At 43.1% G+C, this 17,813-nt stretch overlaps 2 protein-coding genes and 1 non-coding gene across 3 annotated transcripts in view; 1 reads left to right on the top strand and 2 right to left on the bottom strand.

The window, feature by feature from the left end:
• The window catches only part of LOC102455902 (cullin-associated NEDD8-dissociated protein 1-like), a 35,830-nt gene extending 23,868 nt beyond the window's left edge, over positions 1 to 11,962 (top strand). The window contains exons 12-17 of the mRNA XM_025189572.3: positions 1,166 to 2,668; positions 3,425 to 3,520; positions 4,010 to 4,179; positions 4,366 to 4,530; positions 7,335 to 7,442; positions 9,600 to 11,962. Coding sequence (XP_025045357.2) covers positions 1,166 to 2,668; positions 3,425 to 3,520; positions 4,010 to 4,179; positions 4,366 to 4,530; positions 7,335 to 7,442; positions 9,600 to 9,827 — 2,270 coding nt within the window. The 3' untranslated portion in view covers positions 9,828 to 11,962. The remainder of the gene's footprint in view (positions 1 to 1,165; positions 2,669 to 3,424; positions 3,521 to 4,009; positions 4,180 to 4,365; positions 4,531 to 7,334; positions 7,443 to 9,599) is intronic.
• On the bottom strand, positions 11,886 to 17,711 carry RPL32 (ribosomal protein L32). Its single transcript, XM_075938733.2, has 4 exons — positions 17,566 to 17,711; positions 16,171 to 16,271; positions 15,696 to 15,877; positions 11,886 to 12,087 (listed from the first exon to the last, which is right to left on the bottom strand). The coding sequence occupies exons 2-4, from the start codon at positions 16,264 to 16,266 to the stop codon at positions 11,958 to 11,960; spliced, it is 408 nt and encodes a 135-aa protein (XP_075794848.1). The 5' UTR covers positions 16,267 to 16,271; positions 17,566 to 17,711; the 3' UTR covers positions 11,886 to 11,957.
• On the bottom strand, positions 16,340 to 16,479 carry LOC112547418 (small nucleolar RNA SNORA7). Its single transcript, XR_003091161.1, has one exon. It is a non-coding gene; the product is annotated as a small nucleolar RNA SNORA7 (small nucleolar RNA).
• Positions 17,712 to 17,813: the final 102 nt, after the last annotated feature.

Below are 17,813 nucleotides of genomic sequence, written 5' to 3'. Positions count from 1 at the left end.
AGATATGGAAAAGACCTATCCAGTCTGCCTCCTCGCCAATGGAGGATTATTCTTAGCCGAACGCAGATTTTTTTCTAACACTTTTGTCCAGTCTAACCCAAGCCACTGTATTGCCACTTCTTTCTTTGAAACTTTCCATTAGGGATGCGAAAGTTTAACCTTAACAGGTGATGCTCACTGGTTCTGGTTAACGGGTGGCGTTTGGAACAGCTCCCTGCCTGCTGTGGGCAAGGGGCTACTCCAGCCCCATGGAGCCAACCATGGACAGAGGTGCTCCAGCCTGGAGCAGCCCCTTTCTGTGGCAGGCCACAGGCAGGAATTGTTCCGGCTGGACTGGAGCAGCCCCTGCCTGTGGCAGTGTCCACTCCAGCCCGGCCACAATGGTCCTGCCAGCCGGCTGTATTGGCTTTCCATCCCCCCCCCCCCCCCGATTGGTTAACCAGTTAAATATTACGTTTTACCAATTAACCAATTAAATGGGATTTTACATCCATACTTTCCACAGATAGATGGGTCTCCTTGGCAGGAGTTCCTGGTGCTCACCATGGGTTGTTTCTTCGTTTCATTTTATTACTTCTTGATATAACCCTGTGTACCACACTTCATTTCTCCTTCTACAACTCTGCAGCTACTGGCAGGTGATTTTATAGCTTTCCAGTTCAAGTGCTTATAAAAGACTTTTGTAGCTCTCCAGTACAGCCATGTGGACTAGCTATGTGTTCAGCTAAGTGGCAAGTCAGAATATAAACAGCTACTGTGAGAGCGTGCGAGGATAAAGTTATGCCTATAGAAGGAGCTTTTACCAGCACTGCTTTGTTGGTCAGTGGTGTGATGCCATTGCTGTGCTGGGGAAGGCATCTCGTGTCAATGTAGTTTTACTGACAAAGCTGTGCTTGTACCTCTATAGATAGATAGTTTTCTTGTCAGCGGTGGCTTGACTATACTGGTTTAGTATAGATTAAATGCCCACAATTGTAGTGTGTTGTCAATATCATGGATTGGTATTCCTGTATGGGTGAAGCACTCCTAGTGTAGACATGGCCACAGTAGGGTGGAGCAAAGGGACCTATTTTGGCTTGTGTCCAATTATTTTAGAAACTGTTTGTAATCTTTGTTAAATCATTTGAAGAAAGAAGTTGATAATGTTGATGTCTCCCCTGAACAGGTATTATTTTCTCCTTGGCTGATAAATCCAGCTCCTCCAACATGAGGATTGATACACTGTCTTTCCTTCATGTTCTTCTTTGCAACCACCAGCCAGAAGTATTTCATCCCCATATTAAGGCACTGCTACCTCCTGTTGTGACTTGTATTGGAGACCCCTTTTATAAGATCACATCAGAAGCTTTGCTGGTCACTCAGCAGCTTGTGAAAGTTATCCGGCCCTTGGACAAATCTTGCACGTTTGATGCCCAGCCCTATGTTAAAGACCTTTTCTCATGTACGCTAAAAAGACTGAAAGCTGCTGATATTGACCAGGAGGTGAAAGAACGGGCTATCTCTTGCATGGGACAGATCGTCTGCAATCTTGGAGACCATCTAAGTGGTGATCTCCCGCCAACCTTGAAGATTTTTCTAGAAAGGCTCAAAAATGAAATAACCAGACTGACAACAGTGAAAGCATTAACCTTAATTGCTAGTTCTCCACTAAAGATAGATTTAAGACCTATTCTAGGGGAAGGATTCCCCATTCTGGCATCCTTCTTGCGAAAGAATCAACGTGCCTTGAAACTTAGTACTTTGATGGCGCTGGACATATTAATTAAGAACTACAGCGATAGCCTCAAGCCTGCCATGATTGACTCTGTGCTGACAGAACTTCCTGCTTTAATTAGTGAGAATGATCTGCATGTTTCTCAGGTGGCTATCGTGTTCCTTACTACCTTAGCAAAGATTTATCCATCTTCCTTATCCAAGATAAGCGGTTCAGTTCTTTCGGAACTCTTTCAGCTTGTCCACTCACCATTGCTACAAGGAGGAGCACTGAATGCCATCATAGACTTCTTTCAAGCCCTGGTTGTAACAAAGACAGCCAACATGGGTTATGCAGATCTGATGAAACAGCTAACTAGCCCCATATACTCCAGTCCTGGTGGGGCATCTGTGACTTTGCATAAACAAGCCTATTACTCTGTAGCAAAGTGTGTGGCAGCCCTTTCATCGGCCTGTCCAAAAGAAGCCACCAGAGTAGTGAGCCAGTTTATTCAAGATGTGAAGAACCCCAAGTCCTGTGCTGCTGTGAAAATGCTAGCTTTCCTTTCATTGGCAGAGATGGGTCGCACCATGAACCTAAGTGCTCAGAAGGAGCTCAAAACCGTAATCCTGGAAGCATTTGCTTCCCCCAGTGAAGAGGTGAAATCAGCAGCTTCCTATGCTCTGGGGAACATCAGTGCTGGAAATCTTAAGGAATATCTTCCCTTTATCCTGAAGGAAATTGGAAGCCAACCCAAGAGACAATACTTGCTACTCCATTCTTTAAAAGAAGTCATCAGCTCCTCCCCAGCAGATGGCCTCAAGCCTTATGTGGAAGATATTTGGGCTCTGCTTTTCAACCATTGTGAGTGCACAGAGGAGGGGACACGAAATGTGGTTGCTGAATGCCTGGGGAAACTGGCCCTTGTGAATCCATCTCTGCTGCTACCCAGGCTGAAAAAGCAGCTGTCATCAGGTAATGGGAAGGACAAGAATTAGCATGGGGAAATGCTTTTGTTCATTGCGTAAATATCTTGTAGAGGATTATCTTTTAAAAATTGACCATAGTACTGTATATCTGTTTTTGGAGGAAGCAAAGCCAGGCTATAGACAGTATCAGCCAAGATTAACCAAAATAAGTGTCTCAAAGGGTGTGTCTAGACTGCAGGGTTTTGTCGACAAACGTGGACTTTTATCGACAAAACTATACCTGCATCTACATTACCGCCGAGTTCTGTCGACATAATGTCGACAGTATTCAGTGGTTTTGTCGACAGCAGTAAACCTCATTCTACGAGGAATAACACCTTTTTGTCGACAGAGTTCTGATGACAGAAGGCGTTATTGCTTCTACACTGTCGTTTGCGTCTACACTCTCATGTCGACAAAGCGGCTTGCTTTGTTGACAGAACTGAATGCAGTCTAGGTGCTCTTTGTCGACAGTATCTGTCGTCAAAAGCCTGTAGTCTAGACGTACCCAAAGAGTGCAAAGTTGTGTCATGTATAGTATTAAAGAAGATTTTAGAAAAATAGAGGGCTGTGTGACAAGAAATTACTTTGGAGGCAAGATGTGATCTGACCCAGTATGGCAAATTCTCTATTCCTTTATTCCTTATACAAAAAGAAACTTTATTATATTTCCATGAAGAAGCATGTTTTCCATTCCAAACACATGTAAAGAGCATACTATATAAATGCACACACTTTTTTTAATGTTCCCTCTTCATTGTAGGTTCCCCACATGCACGAAGTACTGTAGTAACTGCAATCAAATTCACAATTTCAGATCAGCCACAGCCTATTGATGTACTCCTTAAAGGTTGCATAGGTGAGTTTCAATCCCTATAGAAATCTTGTGAGGTATGGTACATTATAGTGGTCCTACAACTGTGGCATTTGGTATTGCAAGTAAGATTTTTTTTTCACATTAATTTGAGACTATCTAATTTGACCCCAGAGAAATGTAGAGGGAGAAAGATGGTAGAGTTCCATGCTGAGGTTACAGAATGAGTCTTAGTAAATGTTCTGGGGTCATCCTCCTTCTGTTATACATTCTGGGTTCCCGATTTTTTCCATTCCAGCTCATCTGAAGAAGTGGGTTTTGCCCACGAAAACTCATGATACTATATAGATATTTTTGTTAGATTCTAAGATGTTGCAGGATTACTTGTTGTTGTTTTTAAAGTTACGGACTAACATGGCTACCCCTCTGAGATTTATGTTACTCTTTGAGGATTAGCAGTAGGTAGATCTTGGAGAACTACTAAAACAGTGCATTTAGTGCTATCAAACACATGTTTATGCTATTGTCCTGCAGGTGACTTCTTAAAGACTCTTCAGGACCCTGACTTGAATGTTCGACGTGTTGCTTTAGCCATGTTTAATTCCGCTGCTCACAATAAGCCTTCTTTAATCCGAGATCTGCTGAACACTGTCCTACCCCACTTATACAATGAAACTAAGATCAGACGGGAACTGATACGGGAGGTATGTTACTAGCACTGCTGCTGAACAGTTAATGAGGAATTAACATGAATATGCTTTGATGCTCTCCTGAGCCAATAGGTTGATGGGAGAAGAACATCTTTTAGGCATTACGTTGGTAGCCCAGATGTGGCAATAGGGAGCCTTCTTCACTGTTGGTGACCAGGTGTATCACTTTCTCCTTTTTAGGTAGAAATGGGGCCATTCAAGCACACAGTGGATGATGGCCTTGATGTGAGGAAAGCTGCCTTTGAGTGTATGTACTCACTGTTGGAAAGCTGTCTTGACCGACTGGACATCTATGAATACTTGAACCATGTGGAAGATGGACTTAAGGATCATTATGACATTAGGGTAACTTCCTCCATTTAGCCATTCAAGAGTAGTGGAAGTAATTGGTTTTGATCTTACTTAAGTGAAGGCAAGGGCTCAGATTATGCAGATGTGTGGAGGTGCAGCCTCTGACTTGTTTTTCATGTTGCCCTGTTCTCTAGTATCTAAGCTTACTCTTACTTAAAATAAAAAGTTAATATTATGGTTGATGCCTTGAAAACACAGCCCAAGTGTAACCGATAAACTGATGTCTGCGTTGGTTTGCAAAACCTGAAACAGTGGCTCTGAAAGGTGTTGTTATAAGGCAGGAGTCAGCAACCTACGGCTCCCAAGCCAAATATGGCTCAGTAGGGAGAAAGAAATGGTTCTTTTGCTGCTCGAGCTCAGCACCCTATTGCTTTCCCCACAGCAGGGAGTCCATGTTGGCACTCCACCTTCTGCCCCTGCAATATTGGAGTGCCAGCGCCAACTTCCTGCGGGATGGGGGAGGAAGCCCTGAGCCTCCTCACAGGATCTGGCTTGCAGGGAAGAAGTGTAGTCAAAAGTGCCTGTGCGCACTGCTGCTTCCCTTCCCTCCTCCCCCAGCGGGGGGAACAGCAGCACGTGGGTGCACTTCCTAGATGGTTTTCCTGCTGCTCTCATTGGCTAGAATCCGGCCAATGGGAGCAGCAGGAGGCCATGCCTGGGATTGCGCAGGGTGCAAAAGAAAGTGAATGCCCCCCTTCCTCTCATGCCCAGACTCACCCCCCCACACTCATCCTCTCTGCTGAGACCCCATGCTTCCAGCCTGCTCCTGCACCCTTACCCTGGCCAGACACCTCCCCACAGCTTGCTTCTGCACCCTCCCCCTTGGCCAGACATCCTACTCCCAGCCTGCTCCCTACCTCCCACCCTCACCTTCTCCTGCACCCCATGACCCGCTCATATCCTGCACCCCCATCCCACTCACAGGCATCCCTGTCCTGCATACTTAACCCCTCATTTTTGGCCTCACCCCAGAGCCCCACAAAATCCACTAACCCTGGAAACCCAGAAGAGTTAATCTGGTCTCAGACCTTGAACCTCCCTCCTGCCAAGGGGCTGGAGTACCAGGGGAGAAAGGTATTTCAGTTGGGAGCCAAATCAGTGAAGGTTGGGGTTTTTGGAGAGGGGCTGGTTTTTTTGTTTTGTTTTGGGGTTTTTTTTTGTTTTGTTTTTTGCTACTCACATGTGTGTGGTCCCCAACTGATTTTCCTGTGGGTCAGTGGCCCATGGCCCAAAAGTGTTTCCCCATCCCTGCCATAAATAAAGACAATGTTGAAACCTTTTGTGTTAGACATGCTATTTTACCTTATTTAAAATGAACCTTGGCCAACAAGACCCCAGTCAGGGCCAAGCCCTCATCTAGCCGCAGCATCCTGTCCGCTGCCCCAATACTGGGGTAGGCCCCGCAGTCTGGTCCACATCTGGATGCAGGAAGGGCTCATGATGGCCCCCCTCCTGCAGTAGCATGGATAGGAAGAGAGGCCACAATCCAGCTGTGGATCATCTTGGTCCAGACCCTCATCCAGTCACTGCTGCCTGGGTGTACCAACCCAGCCCCAGCCAGGTAAAGTAATCAGCCCTAGGACTCTCCCAAATACTCCCCACACCCTGGCCTGTCTCCTGCACCTCCCACACACCCTGCCTGTCCTGAGCTCCTCATACACCCCAGCCTGGACTCCTGCACCCCTAGCAGCAGAAGTCCCATTAAATAAGTCTGTGAGTACAATGTTTTATTTATGCTATTATTAATCATCGTCAGTTATCAATAATATTAAGTTGTATATTTTCAGTCATGCAAATGTGCATTCTTATACGGCTCTTTGTACCGGTAAAGACTGGAGCATCCCCTCTCCCCACCCCAGGCAGGGGGCTGCTCCAGCCCTGTAGGGCCAGCTGTGGGCAGGGGCTCTCCAGCCCAGCTGGAGCAACCTTCATCTTCAGCGGCCCTAGAATTAAGGCATACATTTTTAACAATGAAATTAACCATTGGAACTGTTTACTGAAGGTTGTGATGGATTCTTTGTCACTATCTTAAATCAAAGTTGTATTTTTCTAAAAGATGCACTCTAGGAATTATTTTGGGGAAGTTCCATGGCCTATGGTAGACAGAAAGTTGAACGAGATGATCACAATGGTCCCTTCTGGCTTTGAAAAATGGATTTTGTGTGGATACAATTGTACTAGTATGAAATGCTCCTATTGGTACAGCTTTTTAGAAATAAGCTGTGCTTATATAAATACTTTTGTATTCGTACAGCTCTGTTCACTTTTGTTTTACCATTTGAACAATATGTAATTCAAGCAGTACAAAAACTGTTCATAGGATTCTTCTGTTAGGGCTGGTCTACTCTCACTTACTGTAACTCATATGATTTATAGGCGGATTGTAAGAACAGGTCTTTTTCTTCCAGTTCCCTTCAAATTTGACTTCTGCTGAGGGCCAGATCCTATAGTACTCGTGAGGCAAAACACCTTCTGATGTGAAAAGGTTTTGCATGAGAAGTCTTAAGGGCTGTAGGATTTGGCCTGTTTTTAAATACTCGGAAGGGCCATGTGTATTCTGTAATGCTTTGGAATGTGTTGTATATTTTATTTTCTAGAATCTAAGCCTTTCTTCTGTCTAAAAAACCAGTCCCTTATGACTACAAAGAAAACCATCCAACAGAGAACAGTGTAATGTGATGCAGTAATTTCTGCTTGAAATTGTTGCAGTAGAGTGCATGGGGATTTGACAGAAGGCTTCTGGGTTTGAGGGGCATCAGAGAGTATTTTAAATCAGCCCTTTTTTAAAAATCCTCTAGATGTTGACGTTCATCATGCTGGCTCGACTCTCCACGCTGTGCCCTAATGCAGTTCTACAAAGGCTAGAACGATTGATTGAACCCCTGCGGGCAACCTGCTCTACTAAGGTACAATTAAATGAAAGCTTCAGTTATCAGATATATTTGAGCGTCTGCTATTTTGGAAAAAAAAGTCAGTGCTATTCTTCCGTGTGCAAAAGAGATTTTCCAAGATCTGGAAAGTCTACAAGCACCACTGCTTTGGTACTGCAACCTCGGTCTTAATGGCTGGTTAAAATCAAGAATTTCTCATTTGTAGTAAAACAAGAATTAAACATTACTGGAAGGTATGGTACCTTAGACAGTGTTGTCAGAACTTGCTGAAAATGAGCCAATTTGGGGCATGCAATATTTAAACGACTTGTCACGGAATGGAATTTTTGTCACAAGTTCTTAAAAACTAGAACTCTGCAGAAAATATTTACAGCAATATTACTTTAGTCTTAAGGTTAAACTCAGCCTCCTTAAATCATAATTTGCTTATTTCCATACTTGCAGTAAACGGCACTCAAGATCAATTTAGTTTTGAGACTTCCATTGTGGTTCTGCTTAAAAAATGAGTAAAAACATTGTTCCATTGGCTTTGAATCAGATGTGCTCAATTATTAAATGAAAGAATGGGGTTTTTAACTGCCATCCCTGCAAAGTCACCTGGGTCCTTTCAGCTTGCAACCTGTAACAAATATTCTACAGTTGGAACCAAAATAGCTCTGCTGATGTTCAAGCCACAGTAACTATGGGAGACAGAGCTAGATTCTGTGTTGGCTTTACAGGTGTAAAAGAACGAATACAAAGCAAATTTATTTTCTGCTTAGTATTCAGTATGCAAATAGCAGAGGGATGTTTTTACCTAATTAAAGACTTAAAAGTGAAGAGCCAGTAAAACCAACCAGTGAAAAAGTAACTACAGTTGTTAGATTTCATGTAATTTATTTCACACGTAGGTGGAGCAGTTATAATTGAGGACAGAAGTACCCAGTCACCTTGGCTACTAATAGAAAATCAAGTTTTGTTTAATTTGGTCAGGTGTATTATACTGTGCCTAGAATTTATATTTTCAAATGTGTATCTTAAACTGATGTATCTATGTAGCACTTGCCAGTGGAGATGTGTGTAGATAAAGGCAGTATCTCTTTGTGAATACATGTACAACCTTGTTCATGATCATCTTGATGATGAAAAGTGTAAGTACCTCAAATTTCATTCTAAGATGAAGGCATAACTTCTTTAGGAATGTTGAACAGTGCTCAGGGTTGATTTAATTCTGATCTTTCTGAATATGATCTACATGGATTGCTTTTGAAAAACTCCAATTAACTCCACCTCTCTCACTACCTTGACAGATGAATATTAATGCTGATAAATGTAAAGTAATGCATACCAGAAAAAAATCCCAACTGTATGTATAAAATGGACTAATTTAGCTGTTACCACTTGAGGCAGATCTTGGGAGTCATGATGGATAGTTCTTTGAAAACATCCACTCAATGTGCAGCAGCAGTTTAAAAAAGCTGCGAATCATTAAAGGGATAGACTAGGACAGATCTTATTGCCTCTATATAAATCCATCTTGAATACTGCATGCATATGTAGTTGCCTCATCTAAAAAAAGGTATCTCGCCTTTAGAAAAAGTTCAGAAAAGAGCAATAAAAAGGATTAGGGGTATGGAACGGCTGCCATATGAAGATCAATAATACTGGGACTCTTCAGATTATGAGAGATGACTAAGGCAGGGTGTGTGTAAGTAAAGGTCTATAAAATCTTGTGTGAAATAGTGTTATTTACTCATAACACCAGAGTTGGGGTTATCAAATAAAATTAATAGGTAGAAGGTTTATCAAACAAAAGGAAGTACTTCACATAGTCAACCTGTGAAATTCCCTGCCTGCGGATGTCATTAACAGCAGGACTTTAACAGGATCCAAAGAAGAACCAGATAAATTCATTGCTTTTAGCCATTGGCCAAGAATAGTGGCCCTGGCCCGTGTTTGTCAAAAGCTGGGAAGGATGACGGGATAGATCACTTGATTACTTGTTCTATTCATTCCCTTTGGGGCACCTAGCAGTGGTCACTATCAGAAGACAGGATACTGAGCTAGACTGACCTTGTCTGACCCAGTATGGCTATTCTTATGTTCTCCCAGTAAGACTGTGTGTATATTCCCAGCATACATGTTTGGCTTTTTCCAGATCCCATTTAAGGGCACTGTTTTTAATTTTTTTAGGTAAAAGCTGGTTCAGTGAAACAAGAATTTGAAAAGCAGGATGAACTGAAACGTTCAGCAATGAGGGCGGTAACTGCTCTACTAACCATCCCTGAAGTAGAGAAGAGTCCAGTGATGACTGAATTTTCTTCTCAAATCAGAGCCAATCCAGAAATGGCTTCACTCTATGAAAGCATTCAAAAGGACTCAGCTTCATTATCTACCATAGAATCAATGGATATGAGTTAAGTCTGCCATATCCTTCCCCATCGCTCTTCTCCAACATGTAAATGAAACAAGATGCTTCACTGGCAGGCAGAAGAATGTCTCAGAGCTGGCCTCAGCTTTAAAAAAGTGTGTATGTTTTTAAAAATGACTAGTTCTGCTTTGAGTCAGACCTCTGATGAAACTAAGTTAGCAATAATAAGGTAAACTGTGTGGTATACTGCAGCTGGAACAAAGCAAGTATATTTAATTTGGAATTATTCTAAGCTTTAAGTTCAGCTATCTAACTTTACTGTTTCTATTTTTCAGTAATAAATTGTAACTCCCTCAGAGCAATTTCCCACCGTGGTAACATTTCTTGCACTACCATTTTGGATAAGGACAGTAGTTTAAAGGCAACTTAAAAATGCATGTGTAATGGTTTTAAAAAATCCAAAATGTTTGCAAAAGATCTATCCTCACTAGACTAGTTTAAAAATTAAGAGCAATGTCCTGAAATTCAGAACAAGCAAAGCGCCAGTATCACAGCCCTTCTTTCAAATGTTTGCTGTAAACTGCACTTGAGTGGAATTTAACATTCAAGCTTTAATGATTTCCATTGTAGCTAAACTCACAATTTTGATAGTCATTTTTATGGCTGCAAAAGGCAAAGCTCTCAATTTTCATTCTCCACTAGTTTGATTTCAGAGCTACTTTGTACAAACTGTCTTCCAAAACTGAATGTCATGCTTAATTATACTTTTAATCTTCCATATATTTAATTTTTTATATATGCAGCAGTGTTTTCCTGACTTAGTGCCAGAAGTGTTCCACAAGGAAATTACTCTTGGCAGTGGCTGTCAGATACCAAAGCATTCTGTGACAACAATAGATTTGAGTAATAGCAAACCTGAGACTGAAGCCATAGTACTTCTTGCAGCCATGGATTTGTAATTTTCCTTTTCAGGTTGCTTTCTTTTTGACTTTAGTTAAGAGTGAAACATTTAAATGTACTATTTATAGTGCAAACTGTGAGAGCTTTCCATTTGGTATGAGTAGCATCCTGGGACAATAAAAATGTATTTTGAAGCTGTATTTAATAGAAGTAAAACATTTGGTCAACTAAAGCATTTCAGCTATGCTGCTCCTTGTTCATGTCTCTCAAGCTACTTTAAGGACTACATGTATTCATGTGATGTTTCAGAAGACAGTTTAAAAAATTTCCTTTTCTATTTAATACACCATCATAGTAATTGTTAGACATTGTTTAATGTACGCCCACTATCAATAGTGAAAGGTGTAAAGGAGACCAGGGATGTTGGGGGGGAAAAATTGACATAGTAGAAATCAAGCCTGGAAAGCATTAACTGAAAAGTGATGTCCTACATTCTGTAGGGAAATTTTTTCAAGATTGCATTCCAATCAGATATGCTCCAGCACTGCAAGCTTGTTGGTTATCCTCTCCTGTAGCACAGAATCTTATCTTTACTATAAAGCATTTTGTATTAACTATTGGCAGAGTATATTTCCACCTCTTAACTGCCACAACTAAAAACAGCATTGAGGTGCAGCATTACTGAATTTAAATAAAGCAACACATGCTTCTATAATTTAGAAGCATGCATTCAGAAATGTCAAGCTTGCTAAGATTGTGGGAAAGTACCCCATCAGGAAGATTTGAACTAGTCTTAAATCTACTTGTATGGTGTAGCAGGAGGGCAATTCAAGCAGTGTTGTACTCCTGTTCCCCTTTCAGCTTCTGCTTGCATCTTTAAATTCAACTGCTGTTTAGAAATGAGTTCTAGACAAGCTAACCCAGATTATGAACTAAGTAAAAGTTTTTACCTTAGTAGCCTATCCCTTGAGGCCTCATTTTGATTTCAACAAGCTGTCTGTTTCACAAGTGTAGAAAATCTCATACTAGGAAAATAAGGACTAAGCCAGTACCGGTGCAACTTCACACCATAGCTATAAATGAGGCTCCTTCCCTCCAACTTCAAGACTAGCACAGAGGGAAAATGGAGGTGCTCAAGCTGCTGCTAGTTTCAGAGGGAGATGAAATCTTCCTGCAGTTCTGATCCAATGAAGACTTAATTCAATTCAAACATTCAACACACCACCACATTGTGGGGTTTTGTATTTTATTAAATACAGTTACACAAAAGAGGAGCACATTTATTCGTTTTCCTCACTGCGCAGTCTGGCATTTGGATTGGTGATCTTGATAGCAAGCTGAGCTGCTCTCTCCACAATTACTTTGCGGTTCTTGGAGGAAACATTGTGAGCAATCTCTGCACAATAAGACCTATTAAAATAATATGGATAAAGAGTCAGTACTTCAGCAACATGACACAGGCCAATATTCAGTTCACAGCCTAGGAATAAAATCTCCCCCTTTAAGCAGCATAGATACGGCAACTTTGAACTGAGTGTGCGGGCATTCGCTAGGGAAAACACAGCAGCTATGTCTAGACTGGCAAGTTTTTCCGCAAAAGCAGCTGATTTTGCGGAAAAACCTGCCAGCTGTCTACACTGGCTGCTTGAATTTCCGCAAGAACACTGACTTCCTACTGTCTGAAATCAGTGCTTCTTCCAGAAATACTATGCTGCTCCCGTTCGGGCAAAAGTCCCTTTTGCGCAAAGCTTTTCCACAAAAGGGCCAGTGTAAACAGCTCAGATTTGTTTTGCGCAAAAAAGGTGATCGGGGCTTTTTTTGCTCAAAAGCGTGTCTAGATTGGCATGGACGCTTTTCCGCAAAAAGTGCTTTTGCGGAAAAGCGTCCGTGCCAATCTAGATGCTCTTTTCTGCAAATGCTTAACGGAAAACTTTTCCATTAAAAGCATTTGCAGAAAATCATGCCAGTCTAGACGTAGCCAGCAAGTGGCTCCAAGTATTTTTGCAAGAAAGTTACTATATTTGAATATTTACTTTAAGCACTGGGTGGGTATCTAATGAAAGTTCATGATTTAGGCATTTAGAAATACACACATCTGAGATTAATCAGGTGTATAAGCAGTACCTCTCGAGGAACTCCTAACATTCTTCTGGACTATTTTTAATTAGGATCAAATAGACTTACATTTGAATATCTATTAAATCTAAACTCTGAACACACCCTATTAGTTGAAAAATCAGTTTAGATTTTAAATCTAATATTTTAGCAAAATCTACTAAAGTTTCATAGTCCACAAACATTCCAACTTGCATTTCATTTCCTCTCTCCCTCTCTCATCCACCCACTGTTGCAGAAATGTAACTCTTGATTCACAAGATAACCCTTCCTGCTCCCAATTAACACACACTGATATCTGTTGTTGCAACTGTCTACAATTCTCTTCTTCAAATAACAATTGCATTTTCTTCTGCTGACCCCACTTCTCTACATTATCCTAACATCCCTAGGATCAAGTTACTGTGGGGGAAAAATGCAGCATTGATCCAGTGAAAACAGCTAAGTTGGGAGTAGCATACACATGTCAGCAGTGACTCAGGCCCTACCACTGACAGTAAATATGATCTTAACACATTATTCCTAAATCATTACTTCCTTCCTAGCTTGTTATTACAGCACTTAATGGTTAAGTTGATGGAAAGCAATCTATCTGCCTAGTATTTTCTAGGATGCTGCTGCAGCAGTTTGTAGACAGTGAGGTGTTCAGTACCTTGCCAAATAAGATCCTGAATTTGATGTGATACTAAGACTATGGAATGTTAAAAAGCAGGTCAATCGGTAACCGTTTAACTACTGAAAATTTCAGCAGTTACATACACCCACAGTCAGCTCCCCAGGAGCCAGCTTCCATCTGCTTCGCTGCCTGCTCCTTCCTAACTACCCTCATCCCAGGAGTGGGGTGGGAACCTGCACATTAACAGATAAGCTAAGACTTAGCAGTTAACCATGTAACTAGTTCGTCTATTACATCCCTAATTAAGACCATACTTCTGTCCTTACAGGAAAACTCCTTATTGCTCCCCATCACTGAAGATTAAGTAGAGATATAAAATCCTGTTTAATTGGTTAACCACTTAATGGCTTAAATGGGATCCTGCAGACAAGGGGCTGGACCAGTCTGGTTGGCATCCCTCTTGCCCATGGTGCAGTGGGCTCACCCAGGCTGGAGCAGCTCCCCCCTTTCCTCTAGTTAGCCTGTGATGCTTCCCCGTTACCCCAAGTTTTAATGAACAGGTTAGACAAACCACTCTCAGAAACCCTAGTTAACCTTGTTCTTGCTCAGCACTGGGGTTAATGACTATATGATTTCTCCAGAGCCCTTCTGCCCTACAGGTCTTCAGCTCTGAATAACTACATTAGGAAGCCTGTATCATAGGACTAAGATCAATCTACAAAAACCTATAAAAAGCAACGGTTAGGGTTTTATTTAATCAAAGCTCATAATTTCTTCACTGTGATATCAAAATTCAGTAACTACTGAAGTATCACACAATGATCTTCTAACACCTGAAGCTGACAAATAAAAACATTTTATTAACATCCAAGGAAGGGAGACTTGAAGGGGAAACAAGGTAGGCAAGCACAGCCATTCTGTTATTGTAATTCAGGTGTTCAAATATTCTCTGCCTAGGACCCCCAAATTCAAATACAGCCTTGTATTTTTTAAGTCAATTCCTAAAATCCTTTATGGTCACATCTTACAGTCCTTTGGTGTTCCAAAAAAGCAAGGTATTACAGGAACAGCAAGAAATCATGGCTTGGTTTTGAGTTAGAGGGTACAGGCTGGGAGAGTTACTGGTCTGCAAGCTGATACTGCTGAGGGGTTTGGATGCTGGAGAAAAGAGGTTACAGCAGTTGCAGGCTAGCGCTAGCTTCAATTATTCCCCACCCCTCCCCGCTCCAGCAAAAATTTTAATTAGGTTGAGCATGTATTCCTGCTTTTCAAAGTTTCAACTCCTTGCCATCTCTAATTGCAGGGCTCGACAAATCAGGCAATCTACTCACCCGTGGCAAGTAGATTTTAGCCTGGTGCAGCCGTGCAGCGCAGTCTGCGCGCACGCAGCATGTGCTTCCGCGTGGCTAGCAATGGGCTTGCCGCAACTTGGCAAGTCCTGTCTATTTGGATATCAGTAACTTCCACAGGCCTCCAAACATGATCAAGGCTCTAATGAGTTAAGCTCCTAAACAGCATAGTACTTCCTGAGAGCAAATTATGGTGTAGATGGGCAAGGAGAGCGAACTGCTCCAGCAAGAAGCAAAGACAGGAGGAAGAGTGAACAGAGCATTTCACTCTCACTAGAACTTAAAATATAGCATAAGGATAATGAACCGATGGCCCACTGGTTGGTTCTGGCCCCCAACTTGTGATGTGTGCCACTCACATTGGCCAAGAAATTGTACTCAATGAGACCAGCAGGTGCACGATGGCAGGGAGTCACCTAAACTAGGAATGGAAAGGGTTAACTGGTTACCCTGTAAGCCAGGGGTGGGGAACCTCAGGTCCAGGGGCTCCGGCCTCTGAGGTTCAGCACCCCCCTTTGTTGGGGAGCCCATGCAGGTGCTCCAGCCCCCTTGCTACTCCACCGCAGGGCTGGCGCACACAAAATCTACTAGGCGGGGGCCCCCCCAAGGCTCTGGTGCGTGAGTGGAATGTGAAGGATGTTTTTCTCCTCCGTCGGGAGCCACATCAACAAGGATTATTTTGTGCTTCTTACTTGTGTGGTCCCTAATTTTTTTGTGGGTCAGTGGCCCCCAATCCAAAAGTTTCCACACCCCTGATCTCACAGCTTCCGGCCCTTTCAATCAATCTTTCCCCACCCTTGCAATCCACCCTGGACTACTGCCTCTCCCCCTCCCTTGAGAGCCTTGACTTTCATCACAACATTGAAACAGAATTGAAAGTGTAAACCTACATCACAGAATACCAGGGTTAAGTTTTAAAGAGATTTTTCCCAACTTACTTGTTACTCATCAGCAGCACCTCAAGTTCCTTGACATTGTGGACCAGAAACTTTTTGAATCCGGTGGGCAGCATGTGTTTTGTCTTCTTATTGCTACCATAACCAATGTTGGGCATCAAGATTTGCCCCTTGAATCTCCGGCGAGCTCTATTATCAATACCTCTTGGTTTACGCCAGTTGCGCTACGGAAATGCAATGACATTTTAAGAATACAATTACACAATCATGAAGAATAAATAAAATACACAGGGTGGACGTAATCTTTCAATCAAGCATCTCTCACATCCTGTATAACAATAGAAGCACATTTGCAAAGAGCCTCTACCATACAGCATTAATACAGAAAATCCACATTTCTGATACTGGATCATTGAAGGTACTTTTTATGTTTTACCCAATAACTTCTAAATACACTCACTTCTCAGACTTCCAAGATTTAAACACTTTTTTTTTTTTTAATCAGAAGGATATATACCTTGATCTTGACATAGCGATCTGACTGATGGCGGATGAACTTCTTGGTTCTCTTCTTGACGATCTTAGGTTTCACAAGGGGTCTGAGGGCAGGCATGGTGTCTAAGATAAATAAAACAGGGATAAGAAACAATACAGAACAAGATGTAGAAGGACCTCATCTCATTGAAACATGTAGCAGATTGTCTTCCATTAACTAACCACTTGCAGAGCTAGTAATGGAATGGGTATTCCTCTGCAATAGCTCTCCCTCCCACTTCCGAAGCTGGAAGAGTACTGAAAGCTCTCCAGACGCGGTCCTGGGGAGGTCCTATTTTGCCCCACATAAGTCAAAATTATTTGGGAATAAAATATCTTCGCAATTCATATCCTAGAACTTCCACCAGATGTTTTTAATGAACCCACTGCCCTGTTCTGTGGTGGATGTGTCCAAACAGCTATTCTTGCAGCACATACTCCATTATATAGAAAACGAAATAGTATGTATAATTTTGCCCCATCTTGCCTATATCTCTAATCACCCCAGCAGCTGTACATCAATTTTAATTGTGTGTTCATTAAAGAGGTTTCCTCTATGAAATGCAGTAACTCCCTCTAGCATTAACGCTAAAAGACCTTTCCCTTACCGATAGCCAAACGCTCACTTCCACTGACCAACACACTGGCTTATGCAGCCACTGTAAACTGGGATTTCCAGTACGATCTTGGTTGAGAAGTAAACGAGACTCAGATACTAAGACGTTCAGCACCGTAGTACGATATTGGAAAGTGAAGACCCCGTGGTCAGGCGACTCGTGTGAGTAAACTGCCATTCAATAGGAGCGGGCTATGGGGGAAGATCGTACGGCCACGCGCGTACGCTGCTCTGGGCCAATACGTCTCCCCCCCCCCCCCCAGCAATTCCCCTAGGATTGCAGGCGCACAAGTCGGCCGGCGCCAGAGCCAAGGCCCCGCTGCGACCCCAGAACTCGGAGGCGCAACCCGCGCGTTGCCGGCACCGATACGCGCCTCGCCGGCAGGCCAGGCTGGGAAGCGGAGGGACGCTCCGGAGACGCCCCGTCTCCGAGCTCCGGTCACCACTTGCTCTACCCCCCACTTCCCCAGGGCCGGCGCGAGCCCCCCGCTTCCGTTGGGGAGCCATAACTCGCCCCTCCCGGAGCAGCCCAGCTCGGCCTCGCCAACCTCCCCCCCAGCCTTGGGCCGCCTCTTGAATCCGGCGCGGCCGCCAGGCGACTCCCCGGCTTGGGCTCCGCGACCGAAATAATTCGCCCCCCGCCGGGAAATACCCCGCAGCGCTAATGGAGGAGACCGCCGACAGGCCTTAGGAGGCGGCAAGGCCGGGCTAGCGGACCCCCCGGGAATAGATGGCAACGGATTGCGGCCGGCCGGGACTTACCGGCGGTTAATGGCGGCCACCCTGACAGGCAGCGCCGCTGAGAGAGAGCGAGCGGAAGAGCGCGCGGACTGATGAGATTGCTCCTGAAGGTCCTTGTAGGGCATAACCCTGATCAGGAGACCGAAAGGGGGAATATGAACCAACCTCAAACACCTAGTAAATAATATGGTCAGATGAAGACAAAAAGATATTTATTTCAAGAACAACAGATGTAAAAAAGATTAGTAGTTTTTTTTAACAATAATAGT

This window comes from Pelodiscus sinensis, chromosome 11 (genome assembly GCF_052426305.1).
Source record: "Pelodiscus sinensis isolate ZL-2025 chromosome 11, ASM5242630v1, whole genome shotgun sequence".
NCBI lineage: Eukaryota > Metazoa > Chordata > Testudines > Trionychidae > Pelodiscus > Pelodiscus sinensis.
This window is presented reverse-complemented; position numbering and strand designations above follow the sequence as displayed.

Excerpts from the sequence above, each read along its gene's own strand:
- RPL32 (XM_075938733.2), bottom strand. The coding sequence starts at position 16,266 with ATGCCTGCCCTCAGACCCCTTGTGAAACCTAAGATCGTCAAGAAGAGA. Across the intron at positions 15,878-16,170 it reads ATCGCTATGTCAAGATCAAG|CGCAACTGGCGTAAACCAAG; the intron begins GTATATATCCTT and ends GCATTTCCGTAG. Across the intron at positions 12,088-15,695 it reads GTGCTGCTGATGAGTAACAA|GTCTTATTGTGCAGAGATTG; the intron begins GTAAGTTGGGAA and ends TTATTTTAATAG.